The sequence below is a fragment of the Furipterus horrens genome, unplaced genomic scaffold (assembly GCF_987537825.1).
Source record: "Furipterus horrens unplaced genomic scaffold, mFurHor1.1.pri manual_scaffold_3, whole genome shotgun sequence".
NCBI classification, from domain to species: domain Eukaryota; kingdom Metazoa; phylum Chordata; class Mammalia; order Chiroptera; family Furipteridae; genus Furipterus; species Furipterus horrens.
In genome coordinates, this window is record NW_028327173.1 from 194,591,212 (window position 1) to 194,612,351 (window position 21,140).

The 21,140-nt window shown below is 36.5% G+C and overlaps 1 protein-coding gene across 5 annotated transcripts in view; it reads left to right on the forward strand.

The window, feature by feature from the left end:
- The window catches only part of NRXN3 (neurexin 3), a 1,415,138-nt gene that overhangs the window by 1,361,876 nt on the left and 32,122 nt on the right, over positions 1–21,140 (forward strand). For 4 of the 5 annotated variants that reach the window (XM_090271249.1, XM_090271250.1, XM_090271251.1 and 1 more), the window contains one exon: positions 4,832–4,910. In XM_090271249.1, coding sequence (XP_090127375.1) covers positions 4,832–4,910 — 79 coding nt within the window. Of the gene's footprint in view, positions 1–4,831; positions 4,920–21,140 lie in introns of all 5 variants that reach the window. The other variant, XM_090271253.1, reaches the window with a different exon arrangement.

Here is a 21,140-nt window from a genome sequence, read left to right on the forward strand (position 1 = left end):
AGCTATCTCTTCTCCCCTGCTGTTTGCTCCCTCAGCACCTTGCATTTGTGCTTGTCATAGCATTCAGTTTACTATGTCACATTTGCCTGTTTTCTTGGCTGCCTTTTGAGAGACTGTGAATTCCCAGAGTAGAGGAACTGTGTTTTATCTATCACTTTATCCCTCATAACTGTTACAGTGCTTGACACATAAATATGTATTAAAGTAATAAAGGAATGAATGAATGAATGAGCAAAGCACCTTGATAATACAGTCATATATCACTGATGGTGGATCTAGGAGCCCAACCACTATCAAATTATTTGGTTTGGAGTGAGCATACATCTTTTATTCTTCCTTGAATGACTTATGTTGGTTTTTGAAAGAGGAACCATAATGGGTAAGCACTTTAAACGTATCCATTGGGGATTATGAAAGCTTTAGATAATCATTATGAGGGGAAATGTGGAGAAGATGACATGGAAGGCACCCTGATGAACATTCTTGACACAACTATACAATTAGAAGAGTTTCCTAAAGTAGTGCTGTTCCTTGAAGGAGAATGGATGGGTGGTTGACCATTAAAAATAGCAGATGTCACTGAAAATGTCTATACCCTTCGTTATTATGAGAACTAAAAGAGTCCGTGTGTTAACCTATTAGCACAAAGCCTGAATATAGCAAGTGCTTAATAAGCAGTATCTGTGATTAGTCAGCATGCCTCTGGATAGTTCAGATATCTTTTTCTTCTCAAAAGTACTAACTACTCTTTCTCTCTAAGGAATTATGAGTAAGTAGGAAAAGGGGCTGCGATGATAGGAAAACATATTTGCGTAGACTAGGGTTGCTACCTCTTATTGAAAGACACAAATCTGTAGTTCTGTTCTACTTATAACAATTGTATGCAGACTCCATGTGTATCTGCGATATTATACCAGCTATGGGAGCCAGCAGTCAAAGAAGTGTGCCTTTTCATCGAAGGTTCAGAGTCAGACCCTGCCTTTTTATTTACTTATGGTTGAGGAAGGACACAGGTAAGAATACTAAAAAGCACGCAGATAAAGCCTCGCGTGTTCTGAGGGTAATTTTGAATTAAATTCCCATTACTTTTGGCTGCGATCCTAAGCGCATGTCCAAAAAAACCTTGGTTTGTCTTGTTGAGGCTTTTTCCATGACAGGGACAAGGATCATAAAAATAAATACATAAATAAATCCTTAAACATAGTGTTCTTAATCTGAGTCCTCTCCTAATCAAAGCTGGCTGCCCCTGACAGAGCAAGTTTTTCTGAAACTGCAGTGAGCTGTAGCGGGCACAGCGGTGTTGGGGGCCAGGTTCTCCCGATAAACAAGCATTGATAGAAGTGTTGGCCAAGGAGGGATTGAGATGTTTGTAGTTGTGTTGAGGGTTTCATTGGCTGTGGCTGTAAATAGTGATGATGAGGTTTGAGGGAAAGAAAAGAAGGGGCCGAATTCACATGTAACCATTGGAAACCAACTGAATTTCAATTTTTTCAGGCTCTCTTAGCATCTTCACAAGTGTATGTTTCTTTATCACCCTTCATGGCCAATGCATTGCTGTTATTGACTGATTGAGCTGTTGATAGATTATGTTAGTTTTAGCTAGTATTTACTGAGCATGTACCTTATGCCAGGAACAGAGCTTCACTTTTACCATTACGTTTGAATCAGTATCTAACCTATGAGGAGACTCTTTGTTTATCTCAATTGACAGAGAAAAAAAAAAAATGGGGAAGCAGCGGTAACTTGCTTCCCTAGGTGACCAACTGGGAGTGTAGTGAAAAGAGTAGGCTTGCTCTTACCACACTCTGCTAGCCTGCCTCTCATTTAACCTTCAAGTCTAGCCTCCATTTATTGGAGCTCCTGGTAAATGTGCTTCTGTTTCCTGGGAGGAACACTGCATTTATCCATTTTCATATAGAAGATGGGTAGAAAACAAATCTCTGGAAACTGGGGCCTGGGGAACAGTGAACTGGAGAGAAAGAGAGTGAGAACCTGGAAGAGCATATGTGTGGGGTCTGCAGTGGAGAATAGCAGCCATTTGGGGGACAGAAGCTGAGATGATATTGGAGAAGGATAATGTAGCTATGTACAAACCACAGGGGAGAAAACGTGTCATATTAGGAGGCAGAGGAAGGCGAAGAAAATGGTAAATATTTTTTCAACCTCAGAGTCTAGTACTTTTCTTTAAAAAAAAAAAAAAAAGAAAAACTTTGCATCATTTCTTTGGCCAGTAAACATTAAGATAACTTCCTTACAATTAAGTTGAATGTTCTACTAATGTTACATTAATGTGTTTGGGGGTTTCTTTTGCAGTTATGCATTGTTTTCATACATTTGCTCAATGACCTTTTTATTGCGTGGCCTTCTGTTTTTGAGATGAGCTCACTAGATTTTCATTAACTCACAAGTTTTGCACATTCCTAAGGACCAAAGCTAGTTAAGCAGTATATGGGCCATTTTTTCAAGGTCTTTGTAATCAAGTCACCAACAATTAGTTTCTAATTGATTATACTTTAGAAGTGTATTCTCAACCACTTTTTCAATACTGCCCTCTAAGGAGTATTTTTAGACATTTTTTTGTCCTAATTACCCTTATCCCATAAAATTTTAATACCACAGATATACTGTATATTCATTTAAGTGCTGTAAGCTGTTGGTGGGTCATAAACTCTTGTAATAGCTAAGATCTGCTCCCTCCACCCAAAACAATGCTTGCTGCTTTACAGTGATCGAACAGTGATCGTGGCCCTTCCAGAAATGGTGTCTGCCTCTTATAATTGCCTTCTGTACACATACCGTCACCATTTATTCCCTCGCCAGCTCCCCTGCCCAAATAGCTGGGAGTGTGCCTGCACGAACCTCCAGGGGAGTAGGCTCACCATTTCATTCCCAGGGAAAAACGGGGCTTCAGGACACAACCTCCAGTGTCAGTTGCTGGAAATGAAATGCACACTTCAGTAGTGTCTAACTGAAAAAAATGTATGTTTGAAAATTCTTTTTCTATTAACTTTAGGGAGGAACAGGCATTGAAGTATCTGCTTGTCAGGTGTAGAATAAAGATCAATAACGTGGTTTCAGGCACCTCTCTGCCACTGTCGGTTCTAAGTGAAATCAATTGCCTAATATGGTTTTTCTGCTGTTCAATGCTCTGTCCAGTAATTCTATGCCTATTATGTCTGTTTCAAAAGGATGTTGTCTGGAAATACTAAGCATATGGGTTGTCATGTGTATTAGCTTGCTAGGGCTGCCATAACAAAGTACCACAGACCAGGGGCCTTAAACAGAAATTTATTTTCTCATAGTTCTAGAATCAAGAAGTGCAAGGACAAGGTGTCAGCTGCGTTATTTTCTTTTAATGCCTCTCTCCTTGTCTTCTCCCTGTGCAGTTAAAACGTTGTCATCCCTCTCGGTGTCTCATCTTTGGATAAGGGCACCCATCTCATTGGATTAGACTTACCCTAATGAATTCACTTTAACTTTATTACCTCCTTAAAGACCCTCTCTCCAAATATCAGTCACACTCTGAGGTGTGGGAATTAGAAAATCCAAGTAGGAATTTGAGGGGACACAATTCAGTCCACAAGCTCACGTAAGAAAAGGTATAAAGACGCCTACAAGGGCCACAAATGCAGACTTTGCCGAAGATGTATCTGCTCACATCCCCACTATGTTTCTCACTAGCTGTGAGTCCTTCAGCTACTTACTTAACCTCTCTGAACTTTGGTTCTCTTTAAAAGTATAATCATTACCCTTGTCCCAAAGGGTTGTCATGAGACTTATGTTGAATTAATTAATAATAACTGTGCCTCATAAGTGTATATATCTGTCTGGCACAGCATCTAGTTTGTAATTTCTTTTCCTCTTTAATATGGATTCAGACTTAAGGACATTACGAATAATAAGACCAGCAAGCCCATGTATACTCTGTATATTGATGCCCTTATGTACATAGTAGGACAAAGTTTTATTTTTTATATAAGATCTATAGATTAACTAATTCAACAGTATTTCTTGTGCATGCACTATGTGCCAGGCACACAAAGCCGTCCCCTCATCTAATGTGTCACAAGGGCTCTTCTTACTGCCCATACCCACGGACCCTATATTTCTTTCATCAGCTTCTCTGGCATTGGGGCATTTCCTGTAGGATTCAATGGGAAAAAGAAATTGTCTTGAGTTGAATTACTACTGTTGTGACAAATGTTTTTCTGCTCTCCAGAAACAGTCTTACCTGTGTTCAGAGACTGTCGTGTGGTATCTCTCTGCTGGCCCACATTACTAATTCAGCTAATTGCAGCAATTACGTGAAGAAATCACTGCTAGCGAGAGAAGCCATTATGCATTTCCTGAACAGACTGCATTCCACAACATTCGTTAATTATGCCAGCCTACAGATTCACAACCACCAAATCATACACCGGAGACCGCACGCCATGTGCATTTGGAAGCTTCTTAAAGCTGCAGTGCATTTCTGGGCTGGCTTGCACTCTTGTATTTCCCACCACTAGCAATAGGCCTTTTCTTGCCCTTCTGATGCTCAGAATTGAAATTAAAGTCAGAATAGGGTCAGGGTTCACAATGCGATGGCATGGCATAGGTATGAGTCCCTTAGGGCCACTTTGGGTCACTCAGCTTCACATAAGACCCACACAGATTATCTGGATCCAGAGCCATTCACAGTTACACAAGAGTTAAAAATTCTGCATTCTACAGCATGCCCTCTTTAGAGAAGAGAAACAGTAATAATGATGGAGGCAGGACACAGTGATAAGTTGTTTATGCTTTTGTTCATTGTTTTCCTTATCTCTCTCTCCTCTCTCTTCCCCAACAGCCAACATCAGATGACCTCGTATCATCTGCTGAATGTTCAAGCGATGACGAAGACTTTGTTGAATGTGAACCGAGTACAGGTAGGTTAGGTCAGTCTTGTTTTGCTTGCTTTACTTTTTCATTTGCAAAAAACAATACATACATATATGTGAATATACATGTGTTTTATATATATTATATTGTGTTAATGTGTGTATTTCTATATCTATATATGTATAAGTATACATATATAAATATTAAAATATAATCTAAAGCATCAAATCCCATGGAAGGAGTTACAAGATCTGAGGGAAATTTAAAATCATTTCCTTGATAGCTAAAGAAAAATCCATGTCTATGACCCAACTTTGAACAATCAAACACCCAAATTGACCACTGGAATAGTAAATGCATAGTAGCCAGTGGCATCTATGAAACCGACAGGGCGATGTGGGAGCGTGAAGAGGCCTATACTGGAATGACACCCAAAACATGAACTCAAAGTGAAGTCATAAGGATCATTTAAACTTTATGAGTTGTTCCGAGTCCAAATGGCAAACAGAACAAAACTAAAAACCAATCAACAACAAAAGCATTTTCCATGGGATTTTCAACAGCAGTTAACATGGTATTATATTTATACTAATTTTGTTCATTGGGTGTTTAGAGAATTTTTGCAGCAATAGAGCAAACACAAAATTAGTACTGAACCATGCCATGTCAACAGCTGAGATGCTTCAAAATGTATTCACTGTGCTGAAGTTGAGAGGACTTTGGCAATTAAAAGCTTCAGTGTGTCCCCCATATGCACCCAGATACATTTTGATGTTTTATGGTCTTTCTTTATAGTGAGCTATATATGATATAATGTCCAGCAGGCAACTGCAGTCCCTCACTATTCCCTATTAACTTTTCCAAGTTGTCTGTTTTGAGACTTGCTATAAGTTAAACATTTATATATATAATAGAGAACAGATATCATTGAATTTCTGTGTATGTTTAAGAGAATTAAAGCTGGAGGTGGGTTGGTATCTTATTTCTGCAAAGCTAAGAGAAATAAATAGAATATTCTAGTTGATTCTTTGGGTTGTTTTTTTTTTTTTTCCTTTCTTTTTTAAAAAGGCAAACCATTCAACATTTGATTTTCATAATTTTAGAAAAATTTAAGCTTCATGAAGAAATAATACAACAAAAGTAAAAATCTTCTAGTTGTTACCCCAAAATAATTTACAATTTTTCAAATTTTCTGGAAGCCTGACTGCTGGTGTCTTGCAAGTGGCTTTGGATTCAGGAAGTTCTGTGGGTTCCTGTCCTTAGCATTACTTAGGGACATAATACTATGTAGGGCCTCTTCACTTCAGGGTGTGATATCTTCCTTTGGAAATTCAGTTGTATGGAAGGAAATTAACTGTGATGTGGTTAGTCAGATTTTTACAAATTATCGTGTAATTATCTCAAATTATTAACTATAGAGAGTAAGTAAGTGAAGTAAGTCAGACAGAGAAAGAAATATACCACATAGTTTCACTTATATGTAGAATATAAAACAAAACCAACCAACCAAACAAACAAAAACAAAAACAGACTCAGAGAAACAGAGACCAAGGGGATGATTGCCAGAGGGGAGGGGGTGGGGGAAGGTGAAAGGGAATATCATCAATAATATTGTAATAAGTCTACAGGGTGACACATATTTACTAGAATTAGTAGGGTGATCACACTGTAAGGTATAAAAACTCAAAGCAATATATTGTACACCTGAAACTAATATAACTAAAATAATATTGTATATCAACTATACTAAAATAAAATAAAATAATAAAATAAAAGAAGGAAGATACATCCAATCTATACCAGAACCTGGACACAAAGTTTTGATTTATTGATTCATCTAGTCATTCATTCAATAAATATTTCTTAGCACTCAGACAGCATACAGTGTATCTCTAGATTTGAATCCTTTCTATTCTAATAATTCTCATAAGTGAACTGTTAGAGAAGATAGAATAAGGAGTTTTACTACCTAAATTACCTCTCCAGTAAATACTTTCTGTGTATGTTAGGCATGTGCTAGGTGTTAGGGATTTAGACATAAATGTGACAAGATTCCCATATTAACTGGTTCCATGGTCCATAATTTAAAATACTAGACTTTAATTTGGGTTCCTTGTTTATTCTTTCCCTAGTTTCATTGCTTTTATAGCAATGACATCTGTATCCATATACATACACAAAAATGTTTTATCAAATCTTTAGATTTTCGTCTTATAAAACGTAAGGATTAACTGTTTCAAAGTATTACCACCATTTTCCCCTATTACCTTCCCCTCTCACATAGTCATCTCCATAGCAACCTTCTTAATAACACAGAGGGCTTTTCCAGATTTCAGGCTCACAACTTTTAGATCTCCCAGGTTGTGAGTATATATTGCCATTTGGTATTGAACTGATCCAAACTTGAATGGCAGTAAACTAAGTCCATTTGCTCTTTAGGGGTTGCACAGGTATTTCAGCTGATTCAAAGGCAGAGGACAGAAATTCAATGCCAGTATTTTCTTTAGTAACATAACTACATGGCATGGGTAGGGGATTAAAGCAGTTTTTAAACAATCTGTTCTGGAAGGAAGGAAGTATGGAAGAGGTATAAAAATAAATCAGGTGCCCACCCGGAAGTAGCTAACATGTAGTTCTAAGACATTGATATTGGTATCCCTTGCCTGGGATTGTTCTACTCATCACATTGAACGGATAAGCATTTCTTCTTTCTAATTTTATTTACTGCTACACAGGGAAATATATCAGAGGCAAATTTATTGATACAGACGTTTTGCCCTTGGGACCAGATTAACACTGATGAAGATTACATGCCATAGACCAATCTAGCACACACACCCCCTTTTTTTTTCGTTAAATGGGAACAGTCTCCATAGCCTTCACACTTCCCAAACAATCCAGAATAAAAATCAAAAACAATTAAACACTTGTTTCTGAGGCTAGGTTCTGTACTACCTAGAGAGAAGGCTTCCATTGCACATGTAGCAATAGTTGATGGTGACAGTTATAAAACTTTGACATAAATTTTTAATCTTGAAATTCTATGTGAATACTGAAATTAAAATTCTCATTTTGAACATCCGAATTTACTACCTCAGTTTCTAAAATGTTAATCTTTTCCAGGACTGATGTTTGATATAAATACACTAAATTTGACTAATTACCCAGGCCTTGTTCTGTTTTACTTAACGTTGTCTTGTCTTCTCTCGCTGTATTAGCAAATGTTTGATTTTCTAGCTCTCCCAATTATGAGACATTTAACTTCTATAACTTTTTTTCTGGTTAATTGAGGTCCACTAGAAGCTCTTGCTTTTCATAAAATTGGGCAATTTAACATACAGTAATTCAACAACTTTTGTTTTCATGTGGGCATCACATTTTAAACGAAATTAGTTTTCTTAATTTTCTTTAAATCAAAAATCAATTTTAAAGCTGCTGGTTTTGAGACAGAGGTAAGCAATTACCTTTCACACTAGAAGCCCACGCTGGCATCCGGGACATGGTTTGTGTAGCTTAGCGATATCATGTTCTGAGACAACATAAAATTCTGAGGAGTTTGGTTGGTGATAATTTAGAAATGTAAATCCAGTGGGTCTCAAATTTTCTCTGCATATGTGCTCTGAAAAATGCGTAAATGAGTTTTTAAAAACAACCACCACCACCCAAACCATGACAAAAAAAAAAAAAAAAAAAAAAAGAAACACAGAGTGAAAGCTCAATTAGTATTTATTGACTGACTTTGTCTGACTCACAAAGGGCCTCATAATCTTAAATTAAAATTGTGGGTTTTCCATACTTCTAACTTCATCTCCTTTTAAAGAGCTAAATGAAACCTGATGAATTATTTAAAATCTATAATTTCAGATAAGTGAATATCACCCTAATAAATCCACATTTCTTCAACAAAAAGAATTATCTACTTTCTCTACCCCTTCTCTTTCTTGGAATTAGATCATTTTATGAGTTACAGGTAAGATCATAATTTTTGAACATTTGCTTTAAGAACCCAGAATTGAACCTTTAAAATATAGAATCATAATGAAGTCATCTGCATCAAATGAAAATATTCAGAGTATTTGAATTACTACTTAACTACCTAAAATTGAGGGTCAAGATTTTAACTTTCCTCGTTTATAAAAGTTGATTATGTTTCCCACAAAGGGAGTCAATGTCTACTTAATATTTCAGATTTGTGACTTTGCATAGAAACCTTTTCTTTTTCAACTATACTCTATTGATAGTAAATCATGCAATAAACTCATGTTTCACTGCCCTTCATACATCTTTGGATTCAACAATGACAAAAATAGAGACGACCTGGAGAGAATTCAAATAACACTAGAAAATCAGATTTTTTTTCATGAGATTATGGAAGCCAAATAACAATTAAAATTTTTACTAAGTTCACCTTTGTGATCTAAAATAAACTCAGAAATAAGAGAAATTGATGAGTTTGACTTTCCATTTCTTCTCTCTCCCTCCCCTCTGTGCTCAGTGTCCCCATATTTGGAAATAGAAATAACATCAGAACAAATGTAATTTTAGATTTTTTTTTTTTTATCATTGGAAATTTTCAATTTCCTGAATTTTATATATTTATAGTCTCAAGATCTAAAGGTCCTAGGGGCAGGAGTCACAGAGCAGAGGAAAAATAAATAAATGGGAATGGCAATAATTAAGAACTATATTAATTTATCCAGCTATTATCCAGGGATATATTTTTCCAGTAGTCAATTAGCCAGGATTTTTGCTTCCACTTTTGTTAAATGTTCTTTGATCCAACATCAAGGGGCCGCACTTCCACCAGAGGGCAGACAGTAAAAGGAAGTCAAGATGAAACGCATCCATTAATCAATAGAACTATGCTAAGCAACTTCTGTAATGGTTGGATTGAGGAGGATGTTTAGACTAATGGCAGTAATCTGAGATCACAAAATAATTAGTATTCCCAGAGTGGTCCTCAGATGTGTTCTTACTCCTCAAATCTATTTGTATTTGATGCCATTGTTAGTTTCACTATGATGTCAACCCAGTGTAGGTGAAATTTACATTTAGTGAAATACCCACAGTATCCCCTAGCTGTGTTCTCCAGGTGAAACTGAGTTCTTAGTATTTATCAGTTTGAGGTAACTCAGTAGAGTGTTTATAATATGAAAATCTGGCACTGAATTGTTTAAAAGCTTGCCAAATAATTTGAGGTTTGATTTGTTGGGACACTGTGGGAAATGCAGCTGCAATATTAAGACATTAATACTTTTCTAATGGAAGATAAAAAGCAATAGAGCCTTGTTCTTCAAAATCCATGGATGAAAGAAAGCAAAATGCTGGTGATTGGCTTTAAATATGATGTTTGCAATCTTATGGGTTTATAGAATCACATTTATATTTTGTCATTAGAGTCTGTAGCAAGCTTAAACAGTGAGCTACTTTGTGTTTTTATTACAAAGAAAGGTATTTTTTGTTTTAGAAAGACTTTTCCAGGTAGAAACTCATGATTGGTAAATAGAGTCTTGTTTAAAGGTTACCCTTCAGTGTACAGTAGAATAGTAAATGCTGAACAAAATGCCGTAGGAATGTTTGAGAGTCACAGTGTCCAGAACTTAACCTTGATGAGCTCAGGTCCACTTAAAAATACTATAAATAAAAGGATAACAGAAGTAAACTGAAAAATTATTTAGCTTTGGAAATGTAACATAAATAAGTGTAAAATTCATTAATGTAATTAATCATTATTGGCTGTAGACATCAGTCATTTTTACATTTGAGTTATAATATATTTCTATTCTAAACAAAAACAGACAGTTGCTCACATATTAGGCTTAGGCTAAATCCTACCAATTCTTTAATTTCCTTTGCTGATCTATAAATGAAGAGAGTACATTCACTGGCACATAATTTTCTAAATTTAATGGTGTAGTTCCTGTCTTCATTCATTAACCCACTCAGTGGTAAATTGTATCACTTTTTAATAACCCAACTCTACCCTAACCCCAGCTAATTTTTAAACTATTTGGACAAAAATGTGCCCCTTAAATTCCTAATGATAAAATGTTTTGAAAACTAGAGTAATAATGGAAATATAAGTAAAGGAGAGTCTCCTAATTGGCTGTTAGGAAATTAGGAAATTCATAGCTCAGGCATGGTGTGCATCAAACATGTGGCTCATGGATTGGGTATTATCATGGATTCCATAACAAAAATAACAAATATAATAAAAATTTAAAAATTCTATTCATTCATCTCCATTACCCACATTTTTTTGGTATGTTGGGAAGAGAGAGGAATCAATAAGATTAATGTGTATGTATATATACTTTCATTTGAAAGTTTCATATATCACTTATTTATAAAATATTTTTATTTACTGCTATGAGTTCATTGTCTATTAGGGAAGACAGAAAGGTAAGGGGAATAAAAGGAAAGAATGGATAAGAAAGGAAGAAACAGTATGGATTATCAATGGGAATGCCTAAAACATTATCAGAGCTTTAAATAGACATCTCTAGTTCAGCAAATAGCATACCCCATTCATAGACCATAGATGGGCAAGAAAAATCACAGAAGATTCCAGCCAGTGAGAGAATCAAGAAACCCAAAAAACATTCTTTTGTATCTTAAGTTGGGGGCACAGAATTTCCAACTGACCACAGTTGAAGAGTTAGTACAGTTCAATCGTAAAGTTTTCTTTGAATTCCATATACACAGAATGGTAGATAGGTTAAGGATGGGCCTATTGAATTTCAAGCCGAACTCATGAGAACTTCCTGATTTCAAATGCCAGTGCAAGTAGTTGATAAGGAGCGAGCTTAATGAAATCATTAAGCAAGTCCCCCCATGCTAAAACATTAATTAATAAAGAGGGATTGGGTTTTAAAAGAGAGGTTTTTATGGGTTTTCTTTTATACTTTATGTTCTATATTTTTTTCTCCCACAAGCCCCAGTATATGTACTGTGTGTATATATATATATACACACATATATTTATACACGTGTATACTAAATACATAGTACCTATCATTCCATATATATGTAGACACAGTTTAAATGAGATTAGACTAATGTCAACAGAGATTAACAACAGCCCCTGCCATCAGTCATGTGTTTTACACAGAAATTCACTCCATCATTCTTACGTCAGCCAACATGAACATGCATGATACCGTTTTAACTTGGCGAACAAAGCATGTTAATTTTTCTTTAGTTTTTTCTCCTTTATCATAATTGCGATGATGATTCCATAATTCAGTTATCCTTGAGGGGGTGGAGAGAAAAAAAATTATGCATATATATCTATCCATATATGCACATTCCTGTGTATATATATAAATAGATATATGCCTTGTATATATTTGAAGAACATTTTATGTTATTTCACCTCATCTTGTGCCGCATGAATTTTTGGTGGTTCAATTTATTTTGTTTTGATTCATATTTAGTATTTTGGTCATTATGGCTCTTTTTAACTCATTGCTATACTTTTATGAGTAATTATAATCATTATTTTTTAATACTAAGAGATGTATAGATATACAAATCGAACAAGGCAACAAAATCTTTTCTTGCCATCCTAATCTTGAATTTTTCCCCTTCAGCATATTCCTCTAGCATTTATGCTTTAAACAAAATGAGCCCCAACAATATCCAAGAAAGTTGTGTACAAAAGAATGAAAATACCTTGTTTTCCTCTTCTTCCTCTAATGTATATTTTTCCTTTTAATTTCCTTCCTTTTCCCTTTTTATTTTTCCCCATATCTGCACCAGCCACTTGCCTTTACTCTCCCCTTTGTGACAATTAAGAGGACAAACGAGCCAGGGGGAAAAAAGAGAGAGAGAGAGAAACATATAGAAATAACAAGCGAAGAGACACATCCCTCCCCACAAATTTCAGATGGCATAAAAAGAATTTTATTGCAGATATAGAGTATTTGTTGTATCTTTTATTTCTGGACAAGCCCAGGGTCATTGTGTGGCATGCAGTAACAGCTTTCTAGCTAATCAACTAACCATGGTCTCCATCACCAATGCATGGGTGCCATCTTGTGTTTCATCCAAGGGACACATCCAGGCTTACCAAGCAAGTCCAGTGTATGAGTTTGGGGGGTAACTTTCTTTTGTAGTTATAATTCCATGGGTTCTTATTTTTATTGTTATTTGCATTGAGTCACAGAAGCCCAAGAACTGCCCCGCAGCATCTTTGTATGGTTTCGTTCTTGTGTTTGCTTTCCTTGGCCCAGCAGTCAAGCATGTGTCTCTTGTCTGGCACATTTGTCTTGCCATCTTGTCTTGGAGTCCACTGTCGTTCTGTGGTATTGTTCTGTGATTCTGTTCTCTGTTTGTAACATGTGATTTGAAATCCCCTCCCTTTATTTCTCACATCCCTGTTGTTTCTACTTTTAACCTTACCCCTAGGGAACTTCACAAAGAAGCGAAACAAATTTTCAGTGGAATTTTAAGGCTGGTAACTGTGGTTTGCATCTGGAAGTCATAAGTAGGACTTTTTTTTACCTGGCTAAGGAGGCAAAACCTACAGTGGGAAACTACTAATGAGAGTAGCCAGACAACCACTCAATCAACAACAATAAGAAACCCTTGTTGATTTCTTTGGCATGATTAAATGAACTTACGGTTAAAGGGATTTCATGTAAGAGCTAATTTTCAAAGAGTTTTTCATAGATTATCAATCTTCTAGTTAAACCTTTCTTCAGGAACAGATTAACAGAGATTTTTTTTTCAGAAAATGCTAGTGAGGGAGCATCACCATTTCTGCTATATAGAGCAAGGGCCTGTTCCTTAATTGGTACGGAATTTGTGAAAATCTGAATTATTTTATTATAAAATTCACTAATGTTTAGGTATTTTAACCTAAAATATGAATGTGTTTGTCAAGTCATCTGAAAGGGGAAAAAAGCTTTTTAACTCACTGGTTCTACATCATGCATATTTCGAGGTAAGATTATCTTTGGATCTTTCTGAGATCAAAAATGATATATGCTTTATTTTATTTTTTAATTCATGGAAGCATTAGAGAGCTAACACTTTGGAAGAGCAAAGAGGAAATTCATGGGCTATGTGGACTAAGAACTTTCTAATGAAGGAAGGGAGAGAGGGAAGGAGGAAGAGAATGGGACAGAGGAGGAGGGAGCAGGTGGGTAAGGTAGGAGGGAGGGATATTCGTGAGAGCCAGGAAAAGCAGCTTGCTGATAAATGTTAAGAATTGGCACACACAGCGATACGCACAGCCGAAATATGTTGTGTTTGCCAATTTCTATAGCATAAAACATTCCCACCGTGGTTGATTGCAAGCCACAGATATGACCACACCAAACTCAGAATTGGGAAGAAGCGCTTGTGAGCACCCGATTACATAGTATTTTCACCATACAGATGCTATAGAAATCAAAACCTCAAGAGCATACATAATGTCAAGTGTAGTAACATAATTAGAAAGTAATACATTTTAAGTTTTTACCTTTGTTTTTAATATACTTCACTTGATTGTAATTTTGTCTATTTTAATTTTTTATAATGGCTGTGTTTAGCAACCAACTTACAAACATTCCTAAAAATGTAACAATCAGTTGTTATGAGCTGGCTCTAGAATAGAACTGGTCCAGGCCTCATGCTAGGTGCATTCAAACATGGTCGTTAGCCGTCTTACAATTGAGAAAATTGGGACTCAAATAACTTTTCCGAGATCACATATCTGGATATAGAGCTAAAATGGATACACTGTTTCTATTGCATTGTACACAGAGGATCAAGCTTAAACATATATTAAAGCACTAAACTGTGTAACTATTATGTGCTCATTTGTAGAGCTTTGACCAATTTTGTTTTATCAAAATAGAGTTGCAAATACTCCTTTAGTAACTCTGAAGATGATCAGTAGATTTCTTAGGTTTGCAAATTTTGTTTTTTGACCTTTGGAAAAGCAATAATAGATGCATTTCTTAGTACACGGTTTTAATCTCCAGCATGATTCCATTACTCAGTCCTAAGTTTTTGTAACTTTTAAGATATAATGAGCTTTATTTAGTTACAATATTTGATGTATGTTAATGAACCAACTGCACAGTGAAATATATCACTGCACTTTACTTCCACATTTTCTCATAAACTAGTATCTGAATACTTAAAACAGCATGAGAACCCTTGTATTTCCGGGAATGAACTGCAGCTTCTTAAAAATCATTTTACTATTATATACTTAATCATTGCTGTGTGAAAGAGTTTGAGAGATCTGGGATTGAAAAGAACGTGTTGAATCTTATTAGCCCTTCTAATTTGACAAGATAGATTCTCTGATTGGGGTTCTGATAGTGCAGTATTTTACTTTGGTTTGCTGTCAGGTTTGGTTGCCCCTGTGATCAGCCTTCAATGACAGCATACATAAGAATGAATAAAGTTTCTTGAAGTGATTTCCAGGCCTTCGCCTCTAGGCTTGCCATTGCTACATCTTGCTTCCTTTGTTGAGAAAATATTCATTGAGCACTTACTATACTCAACTATAGTCCTAAGTAGTTTTCATTTTTAACTTCTTTAATCTACATAGCAATCGTCTGAGAGGCTGTTATTATTATCTTTTTTTAATCCTCATCTGAGGAAATGCTTATTGATTTTAGAGAGAGGGGAAGGGAAGGAGAGAGAGAAGGAGAGAAACATCAGTGTAAGAAAGAAACATTCATTGTTTGCCTCTCCCACATACCCCAACCACAGACCAAACCCACAACGGAGGCATGTGCCTTGATCGAGAATCGAACTGGCAACCTTTCTATTTACAGGATGGCACTCCAACTAACTGAGCCACACCAGCCAGGGCTGTTATTATCATCTTCATTTCAAAGATGAGTAAACCGAGGTGCAAAGGAGCAAAACACATTGTCCAAAGTCACACAGCAAGAAGTAGAAGAAACTGGATTCAAACCCAGGCCAACTGGCTCCTGAGCTCACACGCTGCTTACTGTGTTAATCTGTCTCTTATGATGTACAGCTTACTCTCCATTAACCAATACATATGAAATATTGCCTCCAACAATGGAAGAATGCCTGTGTATTGAGTATATTAAGTGGTCAGGAAATACTTGTCAAATGAATTTATCACTGTGCATCTCAAAGGCTTCAAAAACCTTGGCTGATAGGGGTTATGAAATCGTTCAGTTCCGATTGATCCCAACAGCTGTGGTTGCTATGACTTACCCTTAGTTTCTGTGGGGTGGAATGGTTTGATATTTAGGATAAAAACCATCTCTCGTGTGAGGTTAGTTACTCTTGACATCACCTCGGTAATAATGTGTGCACCAGGGGCATTCGGCTCATTATTCCCTGGTAGTCCTGTTTAGAAAATATGATCAAACAACAGCCACCTCTCACTGGTGTTAGGATTCTAAGAATAGAGGCTCTGAGGAAGAGCTTGGGTAAGTCGCTGTATTTTCTCTAGTTCAGAAATAATTCTGTTCCCTGGAACACAGTATTTTAGATGTTACAGTTAATAGGAAGCAAGAAACTAAGTGAACGTATCCCTGACAGGCTGGATTTCTTAGCCCCTTTCTGACATCTGCGCTCTTGACATTTCATACTCCCGTGTTTATCTTCTCTTTTATTTATCTTACTTCCTTGCATTACATATCTCAGACTATAAACAAAAATTCAAAACAAAAAAAACAAAATAAAACATTTGGGGGGCCCTCAAATTTACTATGCCAGGAAAGAAGTTTAAAAGGAGTTATTAAGGACTAAAATTTACAGTTAAAAAGAGCATCTTTTTAAAGCTATGTTTGCTTTTATTAGAATCTTCCCGAGGAAAGTGTAAGTTGCCTGAGAATCTAGGGGGGAGAGGCCTCATTTATAAATTATATTAGTCCTGACCAGTCCTGAGCCCAATCCTAGTCTAAAACATCTGTACACTTAACCATGCTGAGAACCCTTTGTTGTCAAGTTCTGCTTCCATCTTAGCTTTGAAGCACAGAGGCCCCCTTTTATTCAAAGATCATAAAAGCAGGCAATATTATATTGCCAAGCATTCAAGTTTGTTCAATCAATCACCCAGAGCAAAGGTTGGCAGACTTTTATTGTAAAGAGCCAGAGAGCAAATATTTTAGACTTTGAACTTCTTATACTCCCTATTGTAATGATAAAATTTTATTGTTTCAATAAAATTTTTATTTTGAAAAGCAGGCATTGAGCTAGATTTGGCCCACACCCCTCATTTGTTTACCCCTGATCTAGAGAAATCTGATAGGTTAGAAATTTGTAGTTTTTTTTTTTTTTTTAATAGATGAATCCTTCTTGCCCATTTTATAGTCAATCTTAATAAACATTTGTTTTCTCCACTAAGCACATGAGACCCATAGGATAGGACAGAGCACCAAAAGCTTCCTTCTCACCATTATTTTCGGTATGTCATTATCTCACATATAAAACATGATAATAATTAAAAAAACAAATATACAAGACCAGGATCCTCTCCACCCAGCTGTGCCCTGCAATTTTTGTAAGAGCTTGATGTTCTGCCCTTCTTACAAATACGTCCTTTTTACCCCCTGCCTCAGCTGGGCCGCCACTGCCTTCTCCCAGCTTCCAGGGCTCTTTGGCAGTGACTTCCCTGAACCCTGGCCCACATACTGTGTCACGTCCCAGTAACTCTTCCCCGAGCAATGGCTGTGGGTCACTGAGCTGACAAATGTCTAAATGACTGAGATAAGATATTTGCAACCTGCTGAGAACCTCTTCTTTCCCTGTACATTTTGATTTGTTGCTTTATAAGCTTTGTGGGAAGAGTGACAAAAACATTCTTGGCCGACACAGGCAATGAACAGGGAGGACAGAATGGAAGGGGCACAGTGTACAGGACCCTGTCCTGCATGGTGGGTGAGCACATTAATTTATCCCTCAGCCCTCTGCGTGGCAAAGGTAAGAGATTATACGGTGGGATGCAGGAAGGGACCTCCTGTGTCCTGGCAGGAGTAACGTCTTCTACCACCTGGCAGCAGATTAGACAGGAGCAGGCGATGAAAACACAGGTTCAGAGTCATATCTAGTGACCACGAATGTGGCCTTTGTTATTTTATAAATTAGTACTTAGTCCCTTTGGCTTCTTTAACACCAGTAAAAGGTGGGAAGAAAAATACAAAAGACTCATACATGAATAGCTAGTAAATTGTGAAGCCAGATCCTAATGTATCACAACCTCAGAGAAAGAATCAGATTACCTTTGGGGAGCCAGGAGACTAAGCGATAACCTTAGGAACTTTCTCCATTAGCAAGGACCCCTGGTGTGGCATCGTGCCTGGAGTCGTAGGGCTCTGAAATGGAGGAGAGATAATACTAGGAACCAAGGAAGTCTGAGCTGAGAGGAGGGCCTTTGGGGGCAGTGTATGCAGGGGGATGGCTTTTGAAAAAACATCATTTGGAATGAGTGTTTTAATAAACCTCTGAGATCAATGGAGTTGTAGAAAACAAGAATAAACCAAGGGTAAATTAAGCACTGTTGACAAGCAGGTAGGGACATAACAGAGTCTCAACTTCTGTTTCTCTCATGCTTACAACAGCCGCGTATTTTACTATCTAGTTGTTTGGCTTGTTTATTTATTTTTTGTTTGCTTGCTCGTTTCTTTCTTCATTTACACTTAGTCCTCAGTAGCTTTTCCTCCAAAGCAAAGGGGCAAATTCTGTCCCAGGGGCTAGCTGAATGATGTAAATAGAGGAAAGAAACCAGGTTTCACCATCAGCAATAGAGAGAACTCTTGATGAACTGCAGAGAACATGCCCTTATTTAATAACATTCAAATTAAATATCTATTTTTAAAAGTGATATTAAAATAGATTCTATGAAAGTCAAACAAGTTATAACAATGAGACATGGTGTTTTTTTAATTCTATTAATTCTATTTTTTTTAATTTCTTTTGATCTGACACCTTAAAGTTTGAAGGAGGTACTCTCAATAAGATTTCTGGTTAAGATATCATTTGATGATATTGAGTATTGAATTAAACATAGCAGTTCTTCTCCCAAATTCCCATAAAGTTCAAGCTCCTTTTAAACCTCTTTTATTTTAAACTTTAATCTTAAATTTTACATAACTTTAAGACAATAAGCTTGCAGAACTTTAGTGTTTGTGTTAATGATTTAGTTTTAGGTGACAAAACTAAAGTGTACATAGGTCAATTGATTTGCTCAAGGTCATGAAACTAGTTTATATTAGAGTTGAAATTAAATTCCAAATGTCCTAGATTCATTATTTATACCATTTTACTCATGCTGTTTATCAAGTTTTTTTTTTTTTTTTTTTAGTCCCAGGAGTTTTTATTCTAAACTGAGATAGTATCCAACTGAAAAAAAAAAAAAAAAAAAAAAAAAAAAAAAAAAAACAGAGGATTTGTGAAAAATTGGTGATCTTCTTCCTACTGGTCATTATTACCACACAAGAGAATATATCATTGACTCATTTAGGGGTTACATCTACAACTCTATTGTATAGGTCACTAGGGGAACCAACTAAGAGATTATGAACAAATGGTGAAGAAATTAGTGGGGATGGCAACTGGCTTGGGGGACAGACACAAGCAATGTATGGTCTAGTTATCAATGGTGGGTGGTATCACATTTCTACCCTGAGGACAGAATGTTAGGCAGACTACAGAGGTGGTTCCCAAGCACAAATGCAAAACCAAGGTCGGCTCTGCTGACCCATGGGGAAAGGAGATAAGTAAGAACAATAGAGAGAAATTTATGGAAACAACGTTAAACATAAACTGCCCAACATTCTGAGATTACATATTGGTTTTTTATAATGCTTAAAATCAATGTCCTTTATGAAAATAGTGTTTTGTTACTGTTTGTAGGATCTTTATTTAGCAAATTGAAAGTTGGCAACTGTATGTTACCCCTTTCTCAAAGATTTTTCTTTGAATTTTGACTGATACGTGAAAAAAAATAAATCAACATACAAACAAACAGAAAATAAGAGATTTAAAGTGTAATTTATGATGCAACATTAGGTTTAGTAGATTTTGAAGACTAGAGGTCTTTCTTAGTCTAAAATTTTATTATGATCTAGATAATCTTAAGACCAAGCCATTTGTTTCATTGAGGCTCCAAGAAGTTATTATTCTATGCATAGGTGATTTAGCTATTAAGTATTAAGATAGTGCCCTGGCTGGTTTGGCTCAGTGGATTGAGCGTCGGCCTGCGAGCTAAGTGTCGCTGGTTCGATCTTCCAGTCAGGGCACATCAGAGAAGGAAAACTCTGACTCCAAAAAACCTCCGCTGCCTTGCGGCATACCTCTTCAGGGGAAAGGCTAAGGGAGTAAACCCCGACAGAAAATCCGGAACCGGAGTCCCTAAGGCGGTTTGACGTTGTAGTCAACACCAGCAACTCCTGCGGCGCACCTGAAGCCAAGCTGTATTGACTCCGTCTTTCCCTTGGATCCTTCAGCTGCGAAGAGAGGGGGGGTCTGCTGCATGGGCAACAGCAGACCCTCCATATCACCCTGCCCAGGCTCTGTAGCTTCAGCTTCACTGGAGAGGACACTCCAGCGTCATCGCAAGATGTCGATTCAACACGGGAGGAGACAGATACTGTGTCACTCCTGAGTCGGACTGCACAACCATTCTCGGCAGTGCAGATAGACTCTTAAGAAGCTACACCATCGTCTCTCAAGACGGACGGCTGCCGACGATTAAGATAGTATTTGAAATCTTATTACAAACATATAGATTAAAGGCAGAAAATTGAAATAGAAGATTTTTTAAACTATAGAATAAATATTATTAGAAGGCTAAATCAGTTTATAAATATAAATAAGCTGAACAAAAATAAACATTTCTAAGGATTCAAATCCAAGGCTAGAATTTATTCTCATCTAAGACTTATAGAAAAGTAGAAAAGCTGTTTTGGAGAGCTGAATTTGCTACATTTGAACTAACACAATTCACTCTTGTGAATGAAGAAGTCAAAATCCTTAGTCCCAAACGAAAGAAAGGATGTGAAATGTACTCAAGGCAGTTACAAAATTGTACCTATAGTTCTCATCTCCTCCCATCTGTCTCTTAGGTAATCTATATCAATAACCTCTTATTTCATGAAATTTATTATGTAAATGTTGAAAATATTACACTTAGTATTTTTATTCTAATAAAAATCTCTGCCAAGTTTAGTGAGTGTTTATTGGAAATCAGAGAGGTTTGGTGTCCTGAGTCAGGTGTCAGGATTATATTATTAATAACAGGACTTAACAGTGGTCATCTCTAAGTGATGGCCAGTGTGTGATTTTTATTT